The sequence below is a fragment of the Astatotilapia calliptera genome, chromosome 8 (genome assembly GCF_964374335.1).
Source record: "Astatotilapia calliptera chromosome 8, fAstCal68.1, whole genome shotgun sequence".
Taxonomy (NCBI): Eukaryota; Metazoa; Chordata; class Actinopteri; order Cichliformes; family Cichlidae; genus Astatotilapia; species Astatotilapia calliptera.
Window position 1 is genome coordinate 3,573,943 of NC_137429.1, and position 22,750 is coordinate 3,596,692.

Consider the following 22,750-nt stretch of genomic DNA (forward strand, 5'->3'; position numbering starts at 1 on the left):
TTTATTCTTTTATTTATTTAGAGATCATAAAAGTAATGTATTATTTCTTTAATGTGAAATAACAACAATAACTATATATCAGTATTTCAAAAATAATTATTGATACATTAATAAATAATTCAAATGGATTTTACAAAAAAACATAAGCTCTCAATAAAAGCTAATTTAAAAAACCAATTTAAAATTTAAATTTAGAAAATTACTTTCAAACTCAAAATGGCCATCCCTCCCCTCGGTTTTGGGATTAGCTTCTCCATTTAGCACTTCCTTGACTATGGTCCTTCGAGAAAAACTAACGCAAATTAGCCACGGTGTGTGATGGAAGGAGCTCTCTGATTGGTTACAGAGACTCAGGCTGACTACCTGGGTTTTGTTAAGGTGCTTTTTTTGTACCGATAACTTTGTATTGCTAAACATATATAAAGGGCATTCAGTCTCGGCTTTTACACTCTGAACAACATGGAGATAAGAATATATGACGGGACTGCAGAGAAATGGAGAGCCGAAGCTCCGAGTGTTGAAGAAGGTAACATGCTAACATGGCTAACACTAGCATCACCTTAGCTAATGAAAATATTACGTCCCAGCAGTTCTAGATAGGTACGTTTTTAGTAAGCTAATATGCTCTTCACAAATAAAGCTTGACACCGTTCAGAGCAAGCGCTGAGCCCTGTTACATTTATACACATATATAGAGCAATGGCGGCAACCTACAGCCTTTAAACTCGTGATTAAAATGCTGTCTGCCCAGATGTTACCACACAGCTTTCTGGTAGTTAAAGTTAATAGAACTAAAACATCTGCCAAGGCAAAGAGTAGAGATGACACGCTGCTGAATTAAGTTCATTTGTTTTAATTAGACGAGTGCACACATTCATTCTAAACTGGACATAGATGATCATCAAGAGCCACGTTCACCTAATCCCAGCCTCTCTGACACAGTATGTCAAATATTCGCATTGAATATTCAGTATATTGCAATGACTAACTGCACCTACAGTACCTATATGCAGTCAAAAATACACATGGGCAAACGTAGTTATTAATAAAATATATTTGTATTGAAAACCAAGGCTGAAATTGATTCAGTCTATTAATTTTCTCTGTATGCTCTGTAGGGACTGTCCCAATAAAGGCCCTGAATGTTGAGATCAATACAATAAATGATGTGGAAATAATTTTCACAGAGGTCATAAAGTTAGTAAATCCCTGCTGATATTTTGGCTGATGTTTACATTTTCAATTGATTTGTGTTTGTAGGTTTGCTTGTTCTTGACAACTTGGACTCCTCTGGGTGATAAGGACACACCTGCATCTGTTCCATATCATGTTCATGGAGGATGTTATGGCTTTGACAGCACTTGGTGTTAGCTTTTTGGCATCTGGCACCCACACTGGAAAACCTGCAACCTGGACTTCATGCAGGAGAGACCGCCTCAGTCATGTTCGACTCTGCGTCCTCTGCTTTACCTCCTAATGTCTTTCTGCTTTAACGCACAATTAAAAATCATTCAAAAATGATAACTTATTTCATGAGTTATATTTCAGAGGAGTAAAGGTTTTTACATAAATGAATGATTGTTTTCTTTTTTTTTTCTTTTTTTCCATTTTGCATTAGATCATACATGTGCAGATCGACCGATCACTAGTCATACTGAATTTTAATGTACAGAGCAGGTGAATGTGACTACTAAACTTTAGTTATATTCAGCAGACATCAAAGAACACCGCTGTCAAGCTTAACTGGCATTTCTTTTCAGCTTATGTTCTCAAACTCCCAAGAATAATGCCTGTCTGAATAATAATTTCTGTGATGATTGGTAGATAGTTTACAGTGTTTGTTTTTCTGCTTGCTAAGGCTGAAAATAATGTGAGAGAAATAAAAAGAAAATCAAAAAATGTCTTATTGAAATAATTAATTTCCAGGTAACAATATGCCCAAAAGTTCAGTTCCTCTGGACATTTTGTCAATGGGAGAGATCACTCATCAAAGAAGAGTGATCAAATGTTTCTACCAATGATAACCATTGACTCCAGTAGAATTAAATCAGCTATTTAAGATTTTAAAAAGAGCTGTTAGATGCTGAAATGCTGCCTAAAGCTGTGGGAAAGTTAAGATTCTTGCAATATATGTGAAAATCACCGCTTTGACTGGTTACAGATCCTCCTAACAGCTAAACCGCGTTTGCTGTTTGTATTTTTAATTTCTGCTACTTGAGATTAGTTGGACCTTGTAAGTATAAGAGCTCAGGATCATCTTTGAGCACAAAGACGTGGTCTCATACGAGGACAATGGGTTTATTTTACAGCATAGTGCAAAGCTGCCATATTGTAATATCCCCATATGATGACACATGGTCTCAGACAAATCATACATGATCCAGCATTTTACAAAGAATGCAAACTTTCTTCCTGTGTGCTGGTTGACCCTGCAAATCTTTACAGCACTCGTGTTACCAAACTTTTGATGACTGGTGTGCACTTCCTGCTTCGAAAGTGTAAATTTTTTATATTCATCAAGATATCTGATTTTGAAGAGGCTGGAAATGTTACACTTGTGTCATCTCTGCTCTTTGCATTGTCAGAGGGTTAATATGATCTAATGCATGAGCTAACAGGAAAGGGACACGCAGTGAGGAAATGGATTTGCAGATGAGGAGTGGACTCACCATTTTTATGTCACAAATAAATCTTTGATTTTTAAATCCATTTACTTATTTCTCTTTTTTAAATTGGTTTTTTTAAAGATCTTGAAGTTCTGTTTCTTTTAATGCTTTATGGAATTAGGTTTTTGTGGAGAGTTTAATTATTTTTTGTGAAATCCGTTTGTGATTTGAAATATTTAGTAATGAGTTAATACATTTGTAGGCTAATGTCTAAATGAAGAATTAAAAAATGTATTTAATAATGCACATGCTTTGGCCCTCCATGCACAGCAAGCAGACAGCTTTGTGTCATTAAACAGTGAAAATAAAAATAATCAGCTGATCGGGTTATCGTTCCCACTCAACCATTACAGCAGCTCGAAGCGGCGAAGCGATAAGAATGGCGTCACACACTTAAGTCAGGTCCTGTTGCGGCTTGTTTGTAAACTCTACTTGTTGGCAGAGGGCAGGTTCATACATTTCAGTTCTGTAATGCTGTGTACTGACAAACACCACTTACAAGCCTTTAGATTAGATTGTTAGTTTTTTTAAATTAATAATTCATTAATTTTTCTATTAAGTAAACTTTGTCCGAATTGCTCAGCAGGTGAATAAAGGACCAGTTTGCAAAGTAAATATGATGCATTTCCTGTGTAGGTGTGTTAAAATCATGACCACACCTACAGCCGTGTGGGAGCCGTGGGAAGGCGCATTAGAGGACTGTCGCGCCCTGTCAGACGCATGTCTCCACGCTGAACTTCAGCTGAAAGGAAAGGAAACAAGTGTCTTTTGAAGACAAGAGGAAGAAGCATGAGCACGGATCGTGATGCTGGAGACTTGGAGCTGGATACTGTCTGTGGGACACCTGAAAATCCCACTAGTGAACCTCTCCAGAGCTCAGACCATCATCAGACTCATGAACAGGAGCTGGACCCGGTGCTGCTGTGGGTTCCCAGTGGGAGACGCCTAATCTCTGGTTTGGTGGGTCTCAATGTGGTTCTGCTGGGAACCGCTCTGGTGATCGGCGAAAACTTCAACCCTGAGGGTCTGAGCCACCAGGAGCCTGAGGTGTTCCTGCTGGTGCTCATGGGGATCAGCCTGATCTGGATGTTCTGGTACCTGCTGTGGGCCAGGAGACATCCGGATATAAGCCCGCACAGAGACCACCACGCCGGGGGGGTCCCTGTCATCCGTAAGTTCCCGTGTTCGATCTTTAAAGCAGACTGCTCACAGGGTGTGCTTGGATTTTCTAACAGCGCTTTCATGTTACAGTGGCTCTCCTGCTCTTTGCTGCCTTCAGCCTGCTGCTGTTTGTCTTCAGGGTCGGTTATTTGATGAGTACGAGGGAGTGCAAGCCTGCTGCAACGCTGATTTCACCGTTCATGGAGGCTCCTTTTCTCACTCTGCAGGTAAAATCCGAAGGCAGGCTGAACTGGTGCAAGTTGTTACTGAGAGTGCAGGAAGCTAAGTGCTGGAGCTAAACAGAAAAAAGTGCTTATCTTTTCTACACTTAGACCAATCAGTCATCTCATGAAAATGAATATTTTATTTCATTATCTGATTCAAAGACGTTCAAGTAATTTGATGAAGAGAAACTGAGTAAACGGATCAAATTTCTAAGACTTTCTCATTTCTGTGGCCAAGGCAGCACAGGTCAGCAGGCATTCTAGGGATTATTTCACCTGCGCTTCAGCCAATTTTACCTGTTGACTCCAAATCAAGAAAATGGTGAGATTAGTCATTATATTCCAAATATTGGACGACTGGACAGCATTTGAAAAGCAAGTTTTCTCCAGAAAAAGTAAAGCCAACATTAAGGAAGGTGTTTCTGTTGGTGCTTAAATCCGTGTCCTTGGCGATGGACAGGGATGGGATATTCACGTTTAGAAGCGCAGGTGTTTCGAAACACCGCTCCGACGCGTGGGTCAAAACGCCCACGACACGTGACCTTGGAGTTTCGACAGGTGAATCAATGCCGGGGAGGTGCCCAGCACATCCAGGGGTCACAGGAAGTCTGAATATTTAGTCAGATTGTTAAGAAGTGGGAAGAAATGGTGCGCAAACCACAGTTTTCAAGCTCACGATAGGCGGTGAAAAGTGGAGCTCATAAAAAGTGAAACATAATCTTGTGATGCACAGTTCTTCTGCAAAGTGGAAAAAAGTACTCGGACTTTTTACTCAAGTAAGCATTAAAATCCCTTTTAAGTAGCGTAGCCGTTCACGGGTTGTATATCGAAAGTGACTGTACTCGTGAAATGACACTTCATGTACACGATGGGCAGTTATTGGGCTAAATTTATGAATTTATTGATGTGGGTATATCTTTGATGTTGCAGCTGTGGATTTTTTATTACTTTAATATTGTATTAATTGCACTCAAAATACTTGTCAATTAGATATTAAGACCTGAAACTGATGAAATGAATGATTAAAACTTGATCTCAGGTCCAACATGAAGTGAACATTATGCTCATTTTCTCTTACATGCAGATGGACTTTTCTATCAGGGAATAAAGGAGAAGTGGATTTAAGGCACTTTTGCCTTAGGTTTAACTTTAGAGTAATCATTTATGTACTTTATGTGTAATTTACTGTGCAGTCACAGGCTGTAGGAGACTGCAGCTGTTCCAGTGAGTGAGCAGATATTGCTAATAACCATCTAATTATTTCTGTGACCAGATTTATTCTAGCTCCATATTTTCACTCTTGAACTCTACTAGAGCTTTGCATGAATTTGAGTTCAAAATAATCCTTATTATAAGGAAAGGCTTTTGGGTCCACTGAGTATTCTAGTAGAAGGATGCAGCTTTGACAGCTTTGACTAAACTTTTCTCGTTCTTTGCTGTTCACTTTAAGTCAGGTGCTCTTCCTCGGGCTCATCTTTGTCCCTTTCACGTTAAGATTTCAGATCATATGTCGGCTATTTTCTGTTACATACCTTCACCTTTCCTCTCCACCCTCCCTGACTTGAAAACAAGCTTGCCGTCATTTCGGGTGTGTCCTTTTTGAATAACCAAACTTTTGTTCCTTTTGTAGACATATTTACTGTGGGCTCACTCCAAAGACTGCATTCACAGACACAAGATAATCACAAGGTGCGCATTACTAAATTCGCTATATAAATCATGCATTTTTTTTCATACACCTGCTACTTTGAGAAAGAGATTTCTAACTTTAGGTTTGCAGGTCTGGACTGATGATGATCCTCTCCACTGATCTACTGCTGTGGCTGAACGCCGTGACAGAGGACAACATCCACGTGGAGATCGAGCTGGGAAAACGAAACGGCCTCGCTGATGACGACACACCTGATAGGGACAGCTCAGACTTAGCAGGTAGTTACTGCAAGAAAGGCCACATTCACTCAGGATCCTAAGGTTGTATGGTTGAGCTCACTTTATTCAATTATGACATACGACTTACTAATGTAGCTGCAAGATGGATGCAAAACTAAAAGGAATGTATTTAAAGTTCTCTTCCTTCCTGCAGGGAATTCAACCTGTCAGTGCAACGCGAGCACAGCCTGCCTCGCCTTCAGGAAGGGCTTTGAAATCTTTTTTCCCTTCAACATAGAATACTACCTGATGGCAGGCTGCTTGATCTATGTGATGTGGAAGAACGTGGGCCGCATAACGGGTCCAGATCACCACGTCACAGAGAAGAAGACCCTGTATATTGTGTGCACAGGTGGGATCACATTGGGCCTCGTGTTTGGGGGCCTGGTTCTGGCTGCAGGAGTGACTGCCTTCGTTCTCTATCAGGTCTATGTGAGCCAGCCGGAGTTTCGCCTCACCGCCTTCTTCATATTTTATGGCTATCATTTAGTCGTCATGCCCATCATGTCTCTCTGCTCTCTGGTCGGGCTAATAGTCCAAAGGTTAGAGAGTAGGGCACGCGAAGTGGGGCCTAATCCCTCTCGTAGGCTGGATGTGGTCCTCCTGATGGCGGCGGCCCTGGGCCAGCTCGCTCTGTCCTACTTCTCCGTGGTGGCAGCTTTGGGCATAGGCACCGATGGCCCTCTGGGGGAACTGGATCTGTCCTACTCCCTCTTGAGTCTGCTGGAGCTCATCCTCCAGAACATCTTCATCATTGAAGGCCTCCACAGACACCCACACCTCAGCATCAAGAAGAAGAAGAAGAAGAAGCAGATGAGCAGTATTTTCAAAGTATTTTTTTTTCTTCATATAGTAGCTCTGAGGTGTAACTCAGAAGTACTGAAGTTTCATTTTTAATATTGTTACATTGTCCTAAATAACCTTTTCTGAAATATTGTTTTCTCAAATGTCATCTTAGTTTATATATTGTATATTGTGGGGTTTTTTTTGGTTTCCTGTCATGTTTTGGGATTATTTTTGCTGCTTTCTTGTTTTTTTTTTTGTTTTGTTTTTTCTTTTCTTAAATATGTTCTGAAATGGTTCTTTTTGTGCACCTCAGAGCCCCTGTACATTTTACTGATGTGTTGAAAGGCATTAAAATTTTTCATATTTATATTAAAACTCTTTTACAGATGAAGAAAAAAGCACAAGAGAACAAAAAGACAGATATATCTCTACTGGAGGCCAAAATATCAGCGCCCCCTACAGTCCAGGAGCAGGGGGCAACAAAACCCTGGGCCAAAAGAGTGAGACAAGAGATCTGCGCTTTCCTCATTCTCTCAAATATCATGGTACTACTGTGTTTTATGAACCTGTTTTGAAAGAATATTTTAAAATGTTCAGTATTTGAATAACACGTAGATGTTCCCTCTTCTTTAGCTGTGGCTGATTCCTGCATTTGGAGTCCACCCGCAGTTCGAGAACGGCCTGGGAAAAGAGTTCTTCGGCTTCACCACTTGGTTTATTATGATGAATTTGGGTCAGCCGCTCAGCGTCTTCTACAGGATGCACTCGGTGGCAGCTTTAACGGAGCTGCTCATCTCTGCATGACACGCACAGACTCCATCCCTGTTAGACTACACGATCCAAAAACCGGATTACTGAATACACAAACCAACTCAAGAACAAGCTCGCCCCTCATCATAGAACTTCATGTTGTTTAAAATATGGAGATGACAGCACCTCGCAGTCTTCTGGCCTGTGCGTCCTGATATATGCACGTTTTTAAAAAAAGCATTTTTAAAGTTTTAGGCAGATATATTGGTAGAGCAGCAGATTCAGGACCCCGGGGTCTCTGATGAGATTATTTTAAAGACTTTTACCTTCCTGTCATCACACATCGGAGCAACAAGCACTCACGTTTTTGGCAAAATAAATAAATGTCCTACAAAACTGCCAGATATTAACATTTTTCCTTTAATTGGACACATTTACACATTCTTCATCTTTACATTACTTGGCATCAAGAATGAGCCGTCCTGATTTTTAATAACGGTTCAGGTGTGAGGAAGATAAACCAGCAGCTCCTCTAAATCCTCTGGATCTCAAACAGCCTGATGTCGGTGTCGTACCAGATCGGAGGGTCAACATTACTGCGGGAAGAAAGGAAAAAAACCAAAACGCTAATAGAGGAGTTCACTGAACACATCCCAAAGAATACAGGCAGGTTTATTTACCGTAAGTAGATGACGCCCCAAATGTATGTGCGGAACCACATGGCTGTGCCAGCGTTGGCTTGGTACTTCCTGATGAGGATGGGGTGGGGGACGGGTAGGAGACCCACGAGTGTGCCGTGCTGCAGGAACTTGAGGATTTCCGACTCGTCAGTCAGACCCCTGAGGACGACAATAAACCGCGAGACACTGAGAATAAATCTGACGTCTAAATGCAAAGAATCAATAGTAACTTTTATGTGATAAATCTGTAAAAAGTGCTACTGTTTAAATTAACATGTTTGATGCTCCACAGAAATGAGTTTATTAAAGTGAACCTGTTCTGCAAAAATAACTTTTCAATCAGAAGTGCAACAAATTTCATTTCTTCAAAGAAAAGTGCACGCTCGTTGTATTAAATGTCATACAGACACATAAATGAGGTCATTTATGTTTAATTTATGTTTTCAGAGATCAAATATAGAAGTGAAGCTTACAGGTCAAACAAAACAACTGCAGGCAGAAACGAAAGCTTCACGATTCAATAATTACCTCGAGGAGGAGGTTGTGTTTGCAGGTGTGTGTCTGTAAACACGATGGCTCAAAAAGTTCTGAATGAATTCTGTTAAAACTGTAGGCGGGCTCATGTTAATCTATTATAATAACATTCCAGGTCACAGACAATAACTTTGCATTAAGACAGTTTTGGTTCATTTCTTCCAACCCTGCCTGGTGCTGCTCATTAACTAATACAGGTATTCATTAGTTATCACATAATGCATCGTTTAGTTTAAAATCTGAGGGATTTCCTACTTGTCGATGCAAATCTTCTCCACCTGGGGAACCAGGACTTGCAGCAACCTCATGATCGTCTGCAGGGGAAGTTTGGCCTTCCACGAGGAGACCTAAATGATGGAGGACGTCACATGACAGAAAATACACCCACGGAGCAGAAGGTAGAAGGTAAATGTGAGCAGATGAAGGATTTGTTCTGACCCAGTCGGAGTTAGCGCTCCACGCAGCCGTTGATGAGACGCTCGACAGTCGACTCCTCGCCGACTCCGACTGCATGCGGTTAACCTAACACCAAAAAATAAACCACTTTAACTGCAGCAACTAAACTTCTGTGTGTGTGTGAGAGAGACGAGCCATCTGCTCACCTCGTGATCTCTCTCAGACTCGCTGTCGCTGGCTCCGGCTGCGATGCTGCTTTTAGACGTGTGCGGAGAGTCCAAATGTGGCACAGTGATCATCGTTCCATCCTGACTCACCTGAGACTTCTCTGTTATCTTATCGATTCCTACAACACATGATGACATGAAGAAGGCCTTTAAAGGAACAGTTCGATGTTTTTGGAAACCCCAGATATAGACTAAGTAAAAATCCTCGTTATTTGAAATTCTACTTCTTACTTCCTACCTGGAGTGGCCTCTAAGCTGGCTTTGAGTGTGCCGGGCTCGGCGGGTACAGCAGGTCTGGAGCCCTCCATGGACTCATTCTCTACAGAGTTCGCCCTAGAGATTCCCGTCCTCCTCTTCTTTTGCAGGGCCCTCTGAATAGACGTGGTATCGGACGGCAGGTTGGCCAGCTGGTGGAAAACGTTTCGCTTACGGATGATGGCGTACACCAGGTTGAAGTTACCTGTGAAAGGAGGGTTCAGATTGTTATTTGGGCAAAAGCCGTGACCTGCAAACCGATGAGCCTGTGTCTGCGTTCTCACCATCAAACTGATACTGGATGATGTTGTTGCAGACCTCCAGCAGGAAGAAGACCAGGTGGTGGTTCTGCAGTGAGGAGAAGAGGAACCAGGGCGTGGAGAAGGCCTCCAGGAGGTGAAGCAGTTTGTTGGCTGCCACCATGGACAGGCTCTTCAGGTAAGGTGAAACTGTGGAAGCACAAAAGGTCATCCCAAGGCTCAAGCAGCTCTGTTGATCCTCCACCAGGGGGCAGCATTTGCACTGTAATACTCACTGTTCACTATGATGGTGAGCAGGCAGTCGAACAGAGGCTGGAGACGCTGGTGTCCGCTGGAGATGATTTTGTGGAAGATCTAAACATGACAAAGTACTTGGAACAAACTCAGTGGAGACTGAAAACGAAAGTAAAAACACTCAAGCTTCCATCACAAAGTCAAACCACAAAAAATATCCTGTCTGTCTTATAAAAATGCAAAAAACTATGATGTCCTGAGATCTTTAGGAGAGCGTTTAATTGAAAATGCAAGACCAGAATGTACATGACATTTAGCTACAATTAAAAAGAGGGAAAATGTTTTATTCCAGGTCAAATAAAATGTTTTTTTGTTTTTTGTGGTTGTTGCTGCAATTTGTCTTTCTGCATTAATTAAATACCTGCTGCAGTCACAGGAACCATCCACAGATACTGGTAAAGCTGAAAGTTGGAGGATCGGACGCTAGCAGGCACCTGGGATCTACATCCCTGCAAGGCCTGAGCTCCATTAACTGGAGCCTCTGAACTCTACACTGCCAACCCATAAATGCTTTTGGTACTTTGTTATCACCAATTAAATATCTGTAAATGTGCATCGTTAACCAAGTTTGCTATCGTTAGCTGATAACTGCATAAGAATCCTGCACACATCCATCTTTTATATCCAGTCTGGACCACAGGTGTCAAACTCCAGTCGTCGAGGGCTGCTTTAATGACCTACTAAAATTAGTAGATCATTAGCAAGACTCTAATGAAGCTGACTGCATGCTGAGGATGCAGTTCAGCTACTTGATTCATGTTACAGACGCCCAGGAGTGAATGAACATGGTGCAATAAAAGTACTTTTAGAAGTACATTTTTCCAAACTCTTACATTTATTTAAATGTACTTGAGCAGGGTTGGGTGTTGCCACCTCAGCATGCAGTCAGTTTAATTCAGGTGTGCTGCAGCAGGGACACATGGAAGAGTTTCAGGACACCGGCCGTCAAGCACTGGGGTTTGATACCCCTGGTCCAGACACAAAACGGACCGTGTCTTTCTGGATCTACTACAGAGGTTAAAACTTGCCTGACTGAAATGTCCAGTTAGTACTCTGTAGTTCTCAGCACTATCCAGAAAGCCAGTAAAGCCAGGCATGTTTTACCAGGTGACTGATAATTCGCTAACCCAAGAGTTCGCTCCATCCCGTGGTTTCTTTCTGCCAAACACAGGATTTTCTGCCTTCATTCGTAGATAAATGAAAGAAATAGATTCTCTCATTTATTTCACGCCATAACGTCTCACCACTATGAGCAGGTCGGCGTGGGTTCCTGTGAACACAGGAATGTCCATGGGCACACGGAGAGCGTACGGCTTGTTCAGACGGACGCCAAAGTTTCTTTCTCCACTCAGCAGCAGCAGGATGAAGACGCCGATGTGCATGAGGCCGAGCCGGGCTGCAGACGCACACAGGGGAAATGTTTTGTTTTTAACACAGGGAGCGATGACAGTTTATACAGATTTATATTTATTGTTTCACACGCACGCGCATGCACGGAGACGTGACTCACACTGATCCGCTCGGGCATCGTTCAGGTAGAAGAGGATGGGAATCAACATGTCCAACACGTCGCTGCTCTTCAGGACGAAGAAGAGGAATTTCTAAAACACAAAAATAACAAAATCAGGTTTGGCTTGTTTGCTCCACTTCACTCCATCACACATACAACTTCATCAGCCCCACACACACCTACGAACCAGGACTAAGTCCACATTAAGAAACAATTGAGAAGGAACCAAATTTTTCAATTATTCTTGTTTATTTTGAGAATAAAGTTTTTTTTCACAAAAAAGTGAAATTACGACTTTAATCCAGGATCTTATTTTTTATTACTACTATTGTTAATTTCATTATACTAAAGTCTTCAAGATTAACGTTGTAATCGCATTTTAGGAAATAAAATGGAAAAAATATTTTCAGTTAATTCTCGAACTACTACAAAATTTATCTTGAAATGAACACCAATCATAAAAAGGAAAAACACAGAACCATGATGTGTTTTTGTAATCACAGCCTTCACCAGCAGGGGGCAGCATTTTACCACAGACTGTGTCGAAATGTTCTCATTTCTCCTGATTATTTCCTTTTCCCCATTCTGCCATTTAAACACTGTTTTGAATGAGGGTTACATGTGAGGGCCACACTTACGCTTGTTTATCTATTTAGCAGTAAGAACTTCAGTCAGCATCAGTAATGTCCCATACAAACACACTGTCCTCTCCACATTCAGTTCACTAGGACCTGACCACCGTGGTTGCACACGAGCAGCTGTTTTTGTTGATGAAATATTCTCATTTCCTGAGAATCCCTTGGCTTCCTGTTGCATTTCGTGCTCGCACCTTGTTGAAGTCGCAGAATTTCCAGAAGAGGATCAGCAGCTCCTGGTGGAACTGGATCTTCTTGGTGGATCGGGGCAGATACGTCTGGATGAGAGGGTTATTGAGCAGCCGAGCCAGACCTTTAAGGACAAAGCTCAAGTCCTGATGAACAAACAAGGAGAACACACACTCATAAACATCCCAGGGGATCATGCTGTTAGCTGCTGAACGGCTGGATGTTTCAATACCTCCTCTCTGTGTATCCTGGAGAGATAATTCACAAACAGGTTGTCAGGTCCACCAGGCTGAAAAATAAATCAGCATCAGTGTTTATATTTTAAATCATAATCTTAAAAAAAATATACTTGTATATATGTGGATTAATTACTCACTGTATGTACCTCTTGCTGCTCCTCCTCAGCTGAGGGACATGTTGAGGGGTCCAGGGCCTGGAGGGCGGCGCTGGCGGCTGAGCCAGCCTCGTGCTCCAGGGTGACGATAAGGATCTGGACCGCCTGCTCCACCAGCTGCTCCCGGTAGTCTGAGAACAGCAGGTGGTTGTACGGGATGCCGTAGCCCACGGGGTCGTAGGCACAAACCACATTGAGCAGGGAGGTGAACAGAGGCAGGGCGTGTCTGCGAAAAACAGGTGGAGGTGAGTCTGCACAAGCTTAACGAGGATGAATGAAAGGCTGTAGTGATGTATACCCCTGCTCTGTATGTCAAATATTACTGAACACAGACCTACAAACACTCCTTAAAATGAATTCCCTGTTTTTAGTTTTTAAGACGGATGAATTCACTGTCACAAAGGTTTTGGATTTTCTAATAAATTCAACGTTAAAACAGAGAAGCAGAGAGTGCAATTCAACAGGAGAGAAGTTATCTCACTCCGTCTGGTGAGGTGTTGTCAGGTATAAAGTCACCTGTTGGCTGTGGAGCAGAAGAAGGAGATCCAGGGGTTGAGGACTTTGTTTTCAGCGGAGGGAGGAAGGTACATGGCTTCAGAGAAGCAGGTGAGGAGTAACTTCAGCAGCTCTGTCCTGGAAAGGGCGTTAGCACAGGATGGAGGGATGTTAGTAGGTGAATTCAGCCTGATACAAACTGAATTTGCGAGATAGCAAAAGAATGATTATAATCAGGAATCTGTAGTGATGTCTAATCTGGGGGTTTCATCATTTTAGAAGATTAAATTCAGCAGCACAGCTTTACTTATTACTGCATACAGAAAACAAACATTGTTTCTTCTGTTAACGGCAATTAAAAAGAAACGGCTCGTCGTCCAGGCTGAAGCTGTTAGAGCACAAGCAGGAGCGCTCAATACTGATTTGTTGTTCACGTGAGGTTTTAATCTTCACTTGTCCTGCTGAAACCAGCAAATCTGGATCGGATGACAAAAACAGAGTATAAAGAGAGAAAAACTTTGACGGCCTCTTTGGGGCGAGTGTGGATGCAGAGGTGGAGCTAAGACTGGTTGGATATCGATGTGACTGACTTCAATGAAACAGATTCATCCAAAATTTCAAAAAGACTCCCGCACGGAGACGCTCAGCCCAGGCACATTAATTCTGATTACATTTCTTTTTGCAGTAGTTCCACATGTGCAGGAGCCCAAATCAGTATTGATTACATACATGTAAGCTCAGACATGAGCCAACACTGCGATGACCAGCACTGAAAGGATGCTGAAGTCTCACCTGTTCAGGTCGTGGACGTAGTTCAGAGGAGGTGCCTGAGCGAAGCCCACGCCGGCCTCCCAGATGTACTCACAGCTGTCTATGGCTCGTATGTCATCAGCTGTATCCTGCAGCAGAGACAACAGGTAAAACATTCAGTGACATTCCTCCCGAAGGTCCCCGAGAGCTGAAATTACTAATGAGCTGAACTCACGACAGGTTTGATAATCGATTATGAATTGACTTGAAGCTGAAAGTTCTTTGCAAACGTGACCTCTGCAGGAACGGTCGTTCTCGAGGCGGGGCCACAGAGGTCACTGAAAGGTGGAGCTTGACTCATAGGAATGTACTGTCTGTGTGTTTGTGACGCCAGGAGCTTCTCTCACACACTCAGCTTTCCTCCCCCTGCCTCACACCTGGAGGGAGAGGCGGTGTGTGGAGTGTTAGCCTCATTTACTCACAGACGTGGATTCTTGTCCACAGCTAAAGCTGGAGGTCTAAACAGAGCTCCGGGACTGAGTTCACACTTACTTCTACCATGCAAGTCATCAAATGGACCAAGCTAAGCCCTCCGCTGACAATATCTGCATGTAACACCTCCGCAGAGATAACTACAGCTTTATGAATAGATGTGACAAGGTGCTACCGCTGTAAGTGAACTGACAGCTCCACGTACGCCACACAATGAAGTTCACTGGTGTCAAACGCCAACCGCAGTGAACTCTGGTGTTCTTCTTGAAGCGTGGGATACTCTTTAAAAGCAAAAGCTTTGCATAGCCGTTCAGCACAAGTCACTTTCTTTACGAAAGGAAGTTATTTTAGACCTTTGAAGAAGTGTCCAAACCAAGTATGGGACGGGGACCTACACCAAACATCTGAAAGTGAAACAAAAAGGAAGCAGGTCACTGAATCCTTTTACTCTGGTGAGCATAGGATACGCACAGACTGTATGTGAAAGATGGACATAGCAGCCCTCATGTCACCCACTGATTAGTGTATGCACTGAGAAGCCTCAAGCTGAGCAGTGTTGCTCATTCTTTTTGAAACCTGTGAGACCGAGGGACACTGCAGGCTCACTATACCGTAATGCATACCTTCCTTTATTGTCTTCATTTATTCTAAAAAGAACCACAATAAAAAAAACATTAACTTCTAATAAATAAAGCTTAAAACTCATAATGGAGACCATAAACTCACTAGGAAAGTGTTTACTCAGGTCACAAGACAAGCAAGCTTTCTGCATGAGTACATTTATTTACATGCTGTGCATTGTTTTAGCCGCTCGTGTCACACGGGAGGGTCTGTGGATGCAAGCAGGGGCTTTTGACCTCTGCATCACTAAATCCATACCAGGAAGTGAAAGCTGAAATTCAAGGCACAAATGAGGTTTCCCTCCAGCCATGTGTTTCTTTGTGCACACGCCTGCTTCATGCCTCAGAGGTCACTGGGGCAGGTGGGAACAAACAGCAGCTGCTGGCTATTTTCCACATTCTCCTGCACAGTTTCCTTGATTTTAACATTTCCTCGTGAGGTAGCAAGGAGTAAGGAGTCATCCGATGAGATCACCTCCCAGTCTCTCAAACGTCTGAATGTTTGCGGAGCACAATAAAGACGTTTCCACCCTTTCCAAACATGGCCCCTCTCCTCGCGTCCCACAGAGTCACTCATTAACTTGAGCTACCGCCCGAGAAGGTTGTGTTAAGAGATAACGGCGCTAAGAGGTGCTGCCACGGGAGCAAATAACAGGCTTACTTCTTTTATATGAGCTGTAAAGTGCTGACACGCCTGTCGATTCAGAGCTAAAACAAAGCAAACAAACCACGACTCTGAAAGGCATAACTCCAAACCACCTTCAGGTCAATATTTTTATATGTCTAATCCTTTATCTACCTGAACTTTTTGTTTTCAGTGTTAATTAACAAAAACCATGTTAAGACCCTAAAAGCCCAGAAATTAAATATTTCAAACCCAACAATCAAACAGCCTCCTGTGAGCAAGTACTCGCTGACAGTGGGAAGGAAAAAACACCCTTTTAACAGGGAGAAACACAGGGCAGAACCAGGCTTACGGAGGGGCAGCTGTGACCAGCTACATAATGAGTAAGGCTACTTTTGCATGGTCAGTGATGCGGGGGGTTGCCAGACTCACCGGGCTGTTCTTCTTGTGGCTCTGGATGGTGAAATCTGGACAGAAGAGCAGGTCAGCAATGGCCAGCAGCAGGGACTCAGCCAGAGGCCGACCTTCGTCATCAGCATCGTGGTCCAAGTGCTGGAGGGAGAAGAGCTGATGCTGTGACTCTTATGGTACTTTTACTGTATCGTTGCTGGTAAGTCAATTTGTTGTTTTTGTGCCGCTCTGGATCCATTTCAGAGTTGGTTTTTATGTCACTTAAGTCCCAATTAGTTGCTTTATGTTGAGCAAACAGACAAGAAAATGATGGATGGGTCATCACATTTAACTCTAAACCACATACACAGGTTTTTCCAAACACTGTCCACTTGTATCTTTCCACAGCATAAATCCATAATCAAATATAAGAGTTCAACCATCCGTTAGCCACACAGAGTCGTTTCATTCATACAATACTGAGTAATCAGCCTGCTCCAACCAGCAGCTGCTCTGCACTTTATTTCAGTCTCCCACTTTCATTAAGAGACATTCAATCCCTTCTAAATTCAACCGCTGGCCAGAAAGAGCTGGAGACACAATATGGGCAGTGTTTGGACGCAGTCCCCTGCCGACCGGGTAACCAGAGACCCAGCAGCCCTAGGTGGGAAACGGGGGGAAGGCAGGGAGAGGAGGGATTTGGACAGACACGTCAAAGCATCAGCAATCTCATCTCACACTGCAGAGTCTGTTCTGAAAATCAGATGGACCCATCGCTTTGAACCGGCGCAGATTATTAAAGGTGGAGATATCAGAGAGGCTCAAGTCCTCAGATATCCGCAGAGCCGACAGATTAAACCTAACAAACTGTCTGCAAGCTAAAAGATTTTTCTGAGACGTGGCAGGAGTTCTTAAATAACTTTCTCCCTTTTCCCCTCTTCCTCTTCTTCTTTTGCAAAGATCAGTTTTATGAACTATAGATTCTGACTTTTCTGTCTCTACTTTTGTTTGAAAAGTTACTAAAAGCATTTAATCAGCTACCAAACTAATACCTGCAAAATATATAAATATCATCATTTCAATGATATGTGACAATAAAGCTGCAAATATTTGGTGTTTTTACTTGGAATAAATAAAATGGCCAGTATAGGTAAGACTAAAAACAGCCACGTAGATGAATACATTAAAAGATGTCAGTGCCGTACCCCCGCTCGGCCGGGGATGGTGGACCAGAAGAAGCCCCTCCAGTCGGCATCCTCGAAGATGTAGGGCAGGATGCGGGTGAGCAGGCGCGTGCAGTTCAACACGGTCTGGCGCTCCTTCTCAGAGGGGCAGCCGGAGTCTGCTCCCCGGACCAGCCTCTCCACCGCCTGGGAAAAACCAACACAAATATCGTGCAAATATGAGATGAAATAACCAAGACAGACAAAAGTCTACTCTTATTTATTCACCCGAGGTGCCTGTTTTACCTGTCAATCATCATTTTATTTAAAGGCCACAAAAAGTGTTGGAAAATTCTATTTTCACCAGGCGACTGAAGCATCAAGCTTCTGATTGGTGAGTGGACTCATTAGTTTGAGCTTGTTTTTATTACAGCGACTCATTCTTCTAAACTCTACGTGACTTCATCGTACTTGTAAGTGTAAAACTATGTCAGCAAATTGGGTTCGGACCCCAACCCCAATCAGTGTGACCATCATGCATGACAAATAAATGCAGAAAATCTTCAATAGCATATCTTCTGACCAGCTAGCCTTTGTAGCTGCACTAAAATACATTAATACTTGCAGCTGTTTCTGTCCAGCAGCTACTTCTTTGAGGTTATGGTGAAAAGCATGGGTCGTTCCACATGAACCAAATAAAACCTCAGGAGTTTTTAAAAGCACATCTTTTTGTCACATGACCTTCAACCAGTCACCAAAGCAGCTGTCTGCCCTTTAAAACCTTAAACTACCAAATGATCTTCAGACTTAGTTTCTCTGTTTTTCTGCATTTCTATAAATTACGTTTGACCTTTGCCATCAAACTGTGGGAACAACAAACAGCTGCATTCCTTTGTCTCCGACTGTATCCAGGATGGACAAAAGCTGCTCTAAAGCAACGTACAGAAGTCCTCGCAGCTGGTGGCAACAAAGATCAGACAGAAGATGTCCTAAGAAGCCTTAAACATGTGAGAGAGGGCTGACACAGGGCAGAGTGTTTAAGGTTTCATTCCATGTGGGAGTAAAACTGATTTATACAGCAGTTTAAGACTGAAAGTAAGTCTGTGCAAAAAACTCTAAACTGACTCAGAAACAAGACGATTACACCCACTGAGTCACGCTTGCCCCAGTCCTGAGGATGTCAGGTTACCTTGTAGCAGAGGGTTGCCAGGTTTGACGGAGACTCCTCTCTGACGGCTCTGATCTCTGCCGCAGGAACCAGAGCAAAAACATCCTGAACCGTGGTGGAGGAGTCCACCCAGAACTGATCCCAGAACACGTCGTCTGAGGCTTCGACGGGCTGCAGGAGAGGAAACGCACACTAACATCAGTGTGTGTGTGTGTGTGTGTGTGTGTGTGTGTGTGTGTGTGTGTGTGTGTGTGTGTGTGTGTGTGTGTGTGTGGCTCATCTGCTGCTAAATACATTGTGTTGATGAGGAGGTACGATCTTTCCTTTTTGCTTCATGGCCGACAGAAAACATAACCAAGGATCAACAAGCTTATCCAAATTATTCACATAGAGTAACACATTTAATTCTCTGTCAATCAACTGAATGAATTAACAACATTTACATTATTGATAACTTAGTGATTTTATTTTCCCATTAACTAATTAACAATTTCAAAGCTAAATAAAAAAAAGCTGGACATAAAAAGATCTCAAACGTTTTGAGTCACCCTTCATTTCTTCATAATTTCCATAGGAAATAGGAGCAGTGACCTATGGAAACATCTGCAAACATGTTATAAGAGGCAAAAACAGAGTTTGACAGTAAATATTTGGTGTTACTGGCTTTATTCCTCAGCACAGCCTGAACTCTCTGAGGCAGCTTTCTGTAATTTATTTCAGGAACAGCTCTCTAAGCCTCTTGCATCCCAAAAGCTCTTCTTTTGTTCCATCCTCTGTCAAGTTTTCCAAGCTCTGGGGAGGCTACTCCATCACTGATAGTCTAGCCAATCAGAATGTACTTTTCTGTGTTCATAATCTCATAAATTCTCAGTTCTCAGTGTACAACACCACAGAGGGATGTAGCTGATGAGCTGTAGCATGAAGATATGGGACAGAGTTGTTGAAGCTAGGTTAAGAAGAGAGGTGACGATCAGTGAGCAGCAGTAATGCCGAGAAAGAGCCCAGCAGAGTGCACTTCGAGAGTATTGATGGAGAAGTAAAGAGAAGTTCACAAGGAGCTTGGCTGTGTCTTTGTGGATCAGAGAAAGGATAAGGATAAGCGAGGAACTGTGGTGCTGAATGAGGAAGTCATGTGAGACAGCGGTGAGGTGTGCTGAAGGAGCCAGAGATGGGATCGAGGTGGGACGACATCACAGATGTGCTCTGAGCCCAGGCTGACAGACGAGGTCAGGCAGGAGTGTCTGTGGACTCTGATGTCTAAGCAAACAGTTGATTAATCAGACAAAGTCAGTTCTTTAAAGATCTCCTTCAGTCTGACCAACACTGAAAAATAAAGACGATGCAGGTTTAACCCAGGATAAATATACTTGAAAATTGATTCTTTTTTGTCTATTTTAGCTAATCAACCAATCACTTCTGCTTCGAACACAAGAGACCATATGAGCCCATAAACACCCAGATTCCAGCTTTACCAGCAGCTGACCTAACATCTGTTTCACGCTACAGCAAACCACCACCCACACACCACCTGGATCAGTTTCGATCACTCGACCAATCGATTAACGTTGCAGCTGTCCCGTCCAGCCCTGTTACCTTTAAACACACCTGTCAGCCAGAGAAACAACTGCTGGCCCAAAACTGATGCAATCTTTAATATTCCCATCTGCATATTAAAGCCGTTTAAGGATCACGTCACAGACAAAGTCCAAAATGACTGTTTGGAGTCCCTCAGACTGCATAAGAAAAAGAAGAAAATCCGTATTCTGAGAGGCAAGCTTGCTTTCTGTTTAAAAATCCTCGTTTATGAAATAACTCCAATGATTTTTTTCAGGTTTTTCTCTCCACTTTGTGTGACGTACGCTGCCATCTGGCACTCCAACTTTATCTCCACATCTCCACTAACGCTAAAAGCCAAACGCTCAGCGGAACTTTCCTCATGTCACCTTTTAAAGAAAACAAACCCCGACCTGAGTTTTGGTTGTCAGCTGGACCACCGCTTTCCTGAAGTGAAGTTTGCTGTCTGCGTTTCCCATATTTCTGTCTCCAGCCACCTGCTGCCTGCCTGCCTGGATCCACAGGGAGGATAATCTGCCTCATCCACAGCGCTGTGCGGCCACTGCGTTCAGGTGCAGCTCGGAAAAATCACGCTCATGCTGCTTCCAGCGTGTGTTTAATTCAAACACACATTTCATTATTTGTTTGTACTAAAAACAAGTATGAATATTTGTGAAAGTAAATGATACATAAATCCAGAGTAAAAATCAGCCTGTGCAAAACTGGGAGGAAGCTAAAGCCACGTATAAAGCCCCCTCGAAGAAACCCAAGCACAATAAAGTGGAATAAAATAACCTACACTTCAACTTAAATCTTAAATAAAGAAGCTAAGCTGCTTTATGAAGAAACAGGGAGATGCTGTAATATCCGTGTATGCATTTTCGTAGGAATATTGCAATATGGATTTTTTTCTTATAATTTCATGGAAAATTCCCAAACATTTAGTAAACCTCCCAAAAAGAAGAGTTTTTGTAGGACAGACACGAGAAGACAAACTCTTTTATAAGCCGTTTCATAGCAAACTGAACAAATGAATAAAATACTTTATTTAAAAAGTTATTTTAAAAAATGAATAAAATAATAATGAAAAGTTTTGTGGTTAAACACTGAGAGAATTGGAAATGGGAAACATGGAAATTATCCGAATATCTACGAATGCATTACAAGCACGTTAGCTAAAAAAATGCCACAAAACAAGTAAACAAACAAATAAATAGATTCAGTATTAACGAATTAAAGGCACATTAATAATACCAAATAAACAATAAAACAATAAGGGTTTTATATGCTAACAAATATAAATAGAAATATATGTAGATAAAATAAGAGAAAACCAACCGAATATCACAAAGTAAAATAAAAGATATTCAATAACATTTAACGGATAAAACATGTAAAACCATTCTGGCTAAAAATGCACATTTAATACGGTATCAATCAAATTATTGTTTATTATTGCGATATGTAATTAAAATCAGGATTTTCCTAAATTAATAGAATCTTTAATTAGCTCCTCTGTCTCAATAAGAGTTGTAGCGATTACCTCGAGTCCCTGAAGGCAACATCAGCCCAACAGGATCCAAACGAGGCGACTTCCGGGATCCTAATGTACATATTTGCTTTCCTGCTTTTCTCATTCTTCTTCAGTTTGCTTTCGTTTACATATGAGGGACATTCAAGAGACCACAGTCACCTGCATCTTCATGTCACCTGAAGGCAGGAAAGTGATGCTCGTTAACGTGCACCGTTAGCGCGCACAGAGCCCCTTCAGGTCCAGTCAGGATAAATGAGTTCTGGCGTTTATGGAGCAACAGCGACATCCAGTGACTTCACTACAAAAACAGGCCAATCACATACAATTAATGTCAGTACTGTTTATATATATATCGAGTTATTTTAACTTAAGGTTTAAAAGCAAATTATTAAATTTAATAGCAAAAATGCGTATATATTTATTTGTTATAAATTAGCTTCTGCGTAAATACATATGTTATTTTAACTTATATACTTTAGAGAAGCTGTGACAATGAAGTCAATGCTGTAAATGACTCAGTGACAAACTAGCTCAAGGCCACTTTAGCTGTGTATGATCCAGTTTTGCAGCTTGGTACAGAGCCTGCCACTGTGTTTTTGTAAATCACTTTGTAGTGATGGTACTCAAGTAAAATTTGATGCTATCATTTATTTTAAATTGAGATAGAGCACCGTGAAATCTGACTTTTTTTTTTTTTTTTGAAAAACGGGTATAGCCCCCTGCTGGGCGTCAGAGGTAGTGCAGGTTTAAGTCTAACTTTGTAACATGGGGCGAATTTGGACATTTTCTAGTTTCAGGTCTTGCTAAATACAGCAGGCCTGTGGTCTGCAACCAGAATGAAAAGAGACAACAACAAATAAACTATAAAACACGACCTGTTTGACCAATGAACCACCAAATAAATTCGTAGTCTTCAGGAATAGTTCTCCAGGCTTCTTGAAGGACATTTAAAGCTCTTCTTGGGACGTTGGTGGTTTTTGTTAATCATCCCATCAAGCTCTAAAACACCACTGGCTGAAATCAACCCATGACAGAGTCTACACCATGTTGAACAGGTTTCACACTGTTG

At 42.2% G+C, this 22,750-nt stretch overlaps 2 protein-coding genes across 3 annotated transcripts; one reads left to right on the forward strand and one right to left on the reverse strand.

Moving 5' to 3' along the window:
* Nucleotides 1-3,317: 3,317 nt before the first annotated feature.
* On the forward strand, nucleotides 3,318-8,630 carry LOC113028014 (proton channel OTOP3-like). The gene is made up of 7 exons (XM_026177936.2): nucleotides 3,318-3,837; nucleotides 3,918-4,054; nucleotides 5,682-5,740; nucleotides 5,832-5,980; nucleotides 6,135-6,811; nucleotides 7,153-7,311; nucleotides 7,400-8,630. The coding sequence occupies exons 1-7, from the start codon at nucleotides 3,456-3,458 to the stop codon at nucleotides 7,568-7,570; spliced, it is 1,734 nt and encodes a 577-aa protein (XP_026033721.2). The 5' UTR covers nucleotides 3,318-3,455; the 3' UTR covers nucleotides 7,571-8,630.
* hid1b (HID1 domain containing b) lies at nucleotides 7,914-20,726 on the reverse strand. Of its 2 annotated transcripts, none has more exons than XM_026177934.2 (19): nucleotides 20,561-20,726; nucleotides 18,615-18,764; nucleotides 17,468-17,632; nucleotides 16,305-16,424; nucleotides 14,178-14,284; nucleotides 13,407-13,523; nucleotides 12,882-13,116; nucleotides 12,729-12,785; nucleotides 12,502-12,642; nucleotides 11,673-11,763; nucleotides 11,407-11,558; nucleotides 10,144-10,222; nucleotides 9,893-10,057; nucleotides 9,592-9,813; nucleotides 9,333-9,472; nucleotides 9,169-9,252; nucleotides 8,986-9,077; nucleotides 8,197-8,355; nucleotides 7,914-8,112 (listed from the first exon to the last, which is right to left on the reverse strand). In XM_026177934.2, exons 1-19 carry the CDS (start codon nucleotides 20,624-20,626, stop codon nucleotides 8,049-8,051), a joined length of 2,406 nt encoding a protein of 801 aa, XP_026033719.1. In that variant the 5' UTR covers nucleotides 20,627-20,726; the 3' UTR covers nucleotides 7,914-8,048. The 2 variants fall into 2 exon arrangements, with proteins under 2 accessions (XP_026033719.1, XP_026033718.1); XM_026177933.2 differs by having other exon boundaries at nucleotides 12,873-13,116.
* Between the last annotated feature and the right edge of the window lie 2,024 nt (nucleotides 20,727-22,750).

Excerpts from the sequence above, each read along its gene's own strand:
- LOC113028014 (XM_026177936.2), top strand. The coding sequence starts at position 3,456 with ATGAGCACGGATCGTGATGCTGGAGACTTGGAGCTGGATACTGTCTGT. Across the intron at positions 5,981-6,134 it reads GGACAGCTCAGACTTAGCAG|GGAATTCAACCTGTCAGTGC; the intron begins GTAGTTACTGCA and ends TCCTTCCTGCAG. Across the intron at positions 7,312-7,399 it reads TCATTCTCTCAAATATCATG|CTGTGGCTGATTCCTGCATT; the intron begins GTACTACTGTGT and ends CCTCTTCTTTAG.
- hid1b (XM_026177933.2), bottom strand. The coding sequence starts at position 20,626 with ATGGGAAACGCAGACAGCAAACTTCACTTCAGGAAAGCGGTGGTCCAG. Across the intron at positions 16,425-17,467 it reads CCATCCCCGGCCGAGCGGGG|CACTTGGACCACGATGCTGA; the intron begins GTACGGCACTGA and ends TTCTCCCTCCAG. Across the intron at positions 13,524-14,177 it reads TACGTCCACGACCTGAACAG|GACAGAGCTGCTGAAGTTAC; the intron begins GTGAGACTTCAG and ends CGCCCTTTCCAG.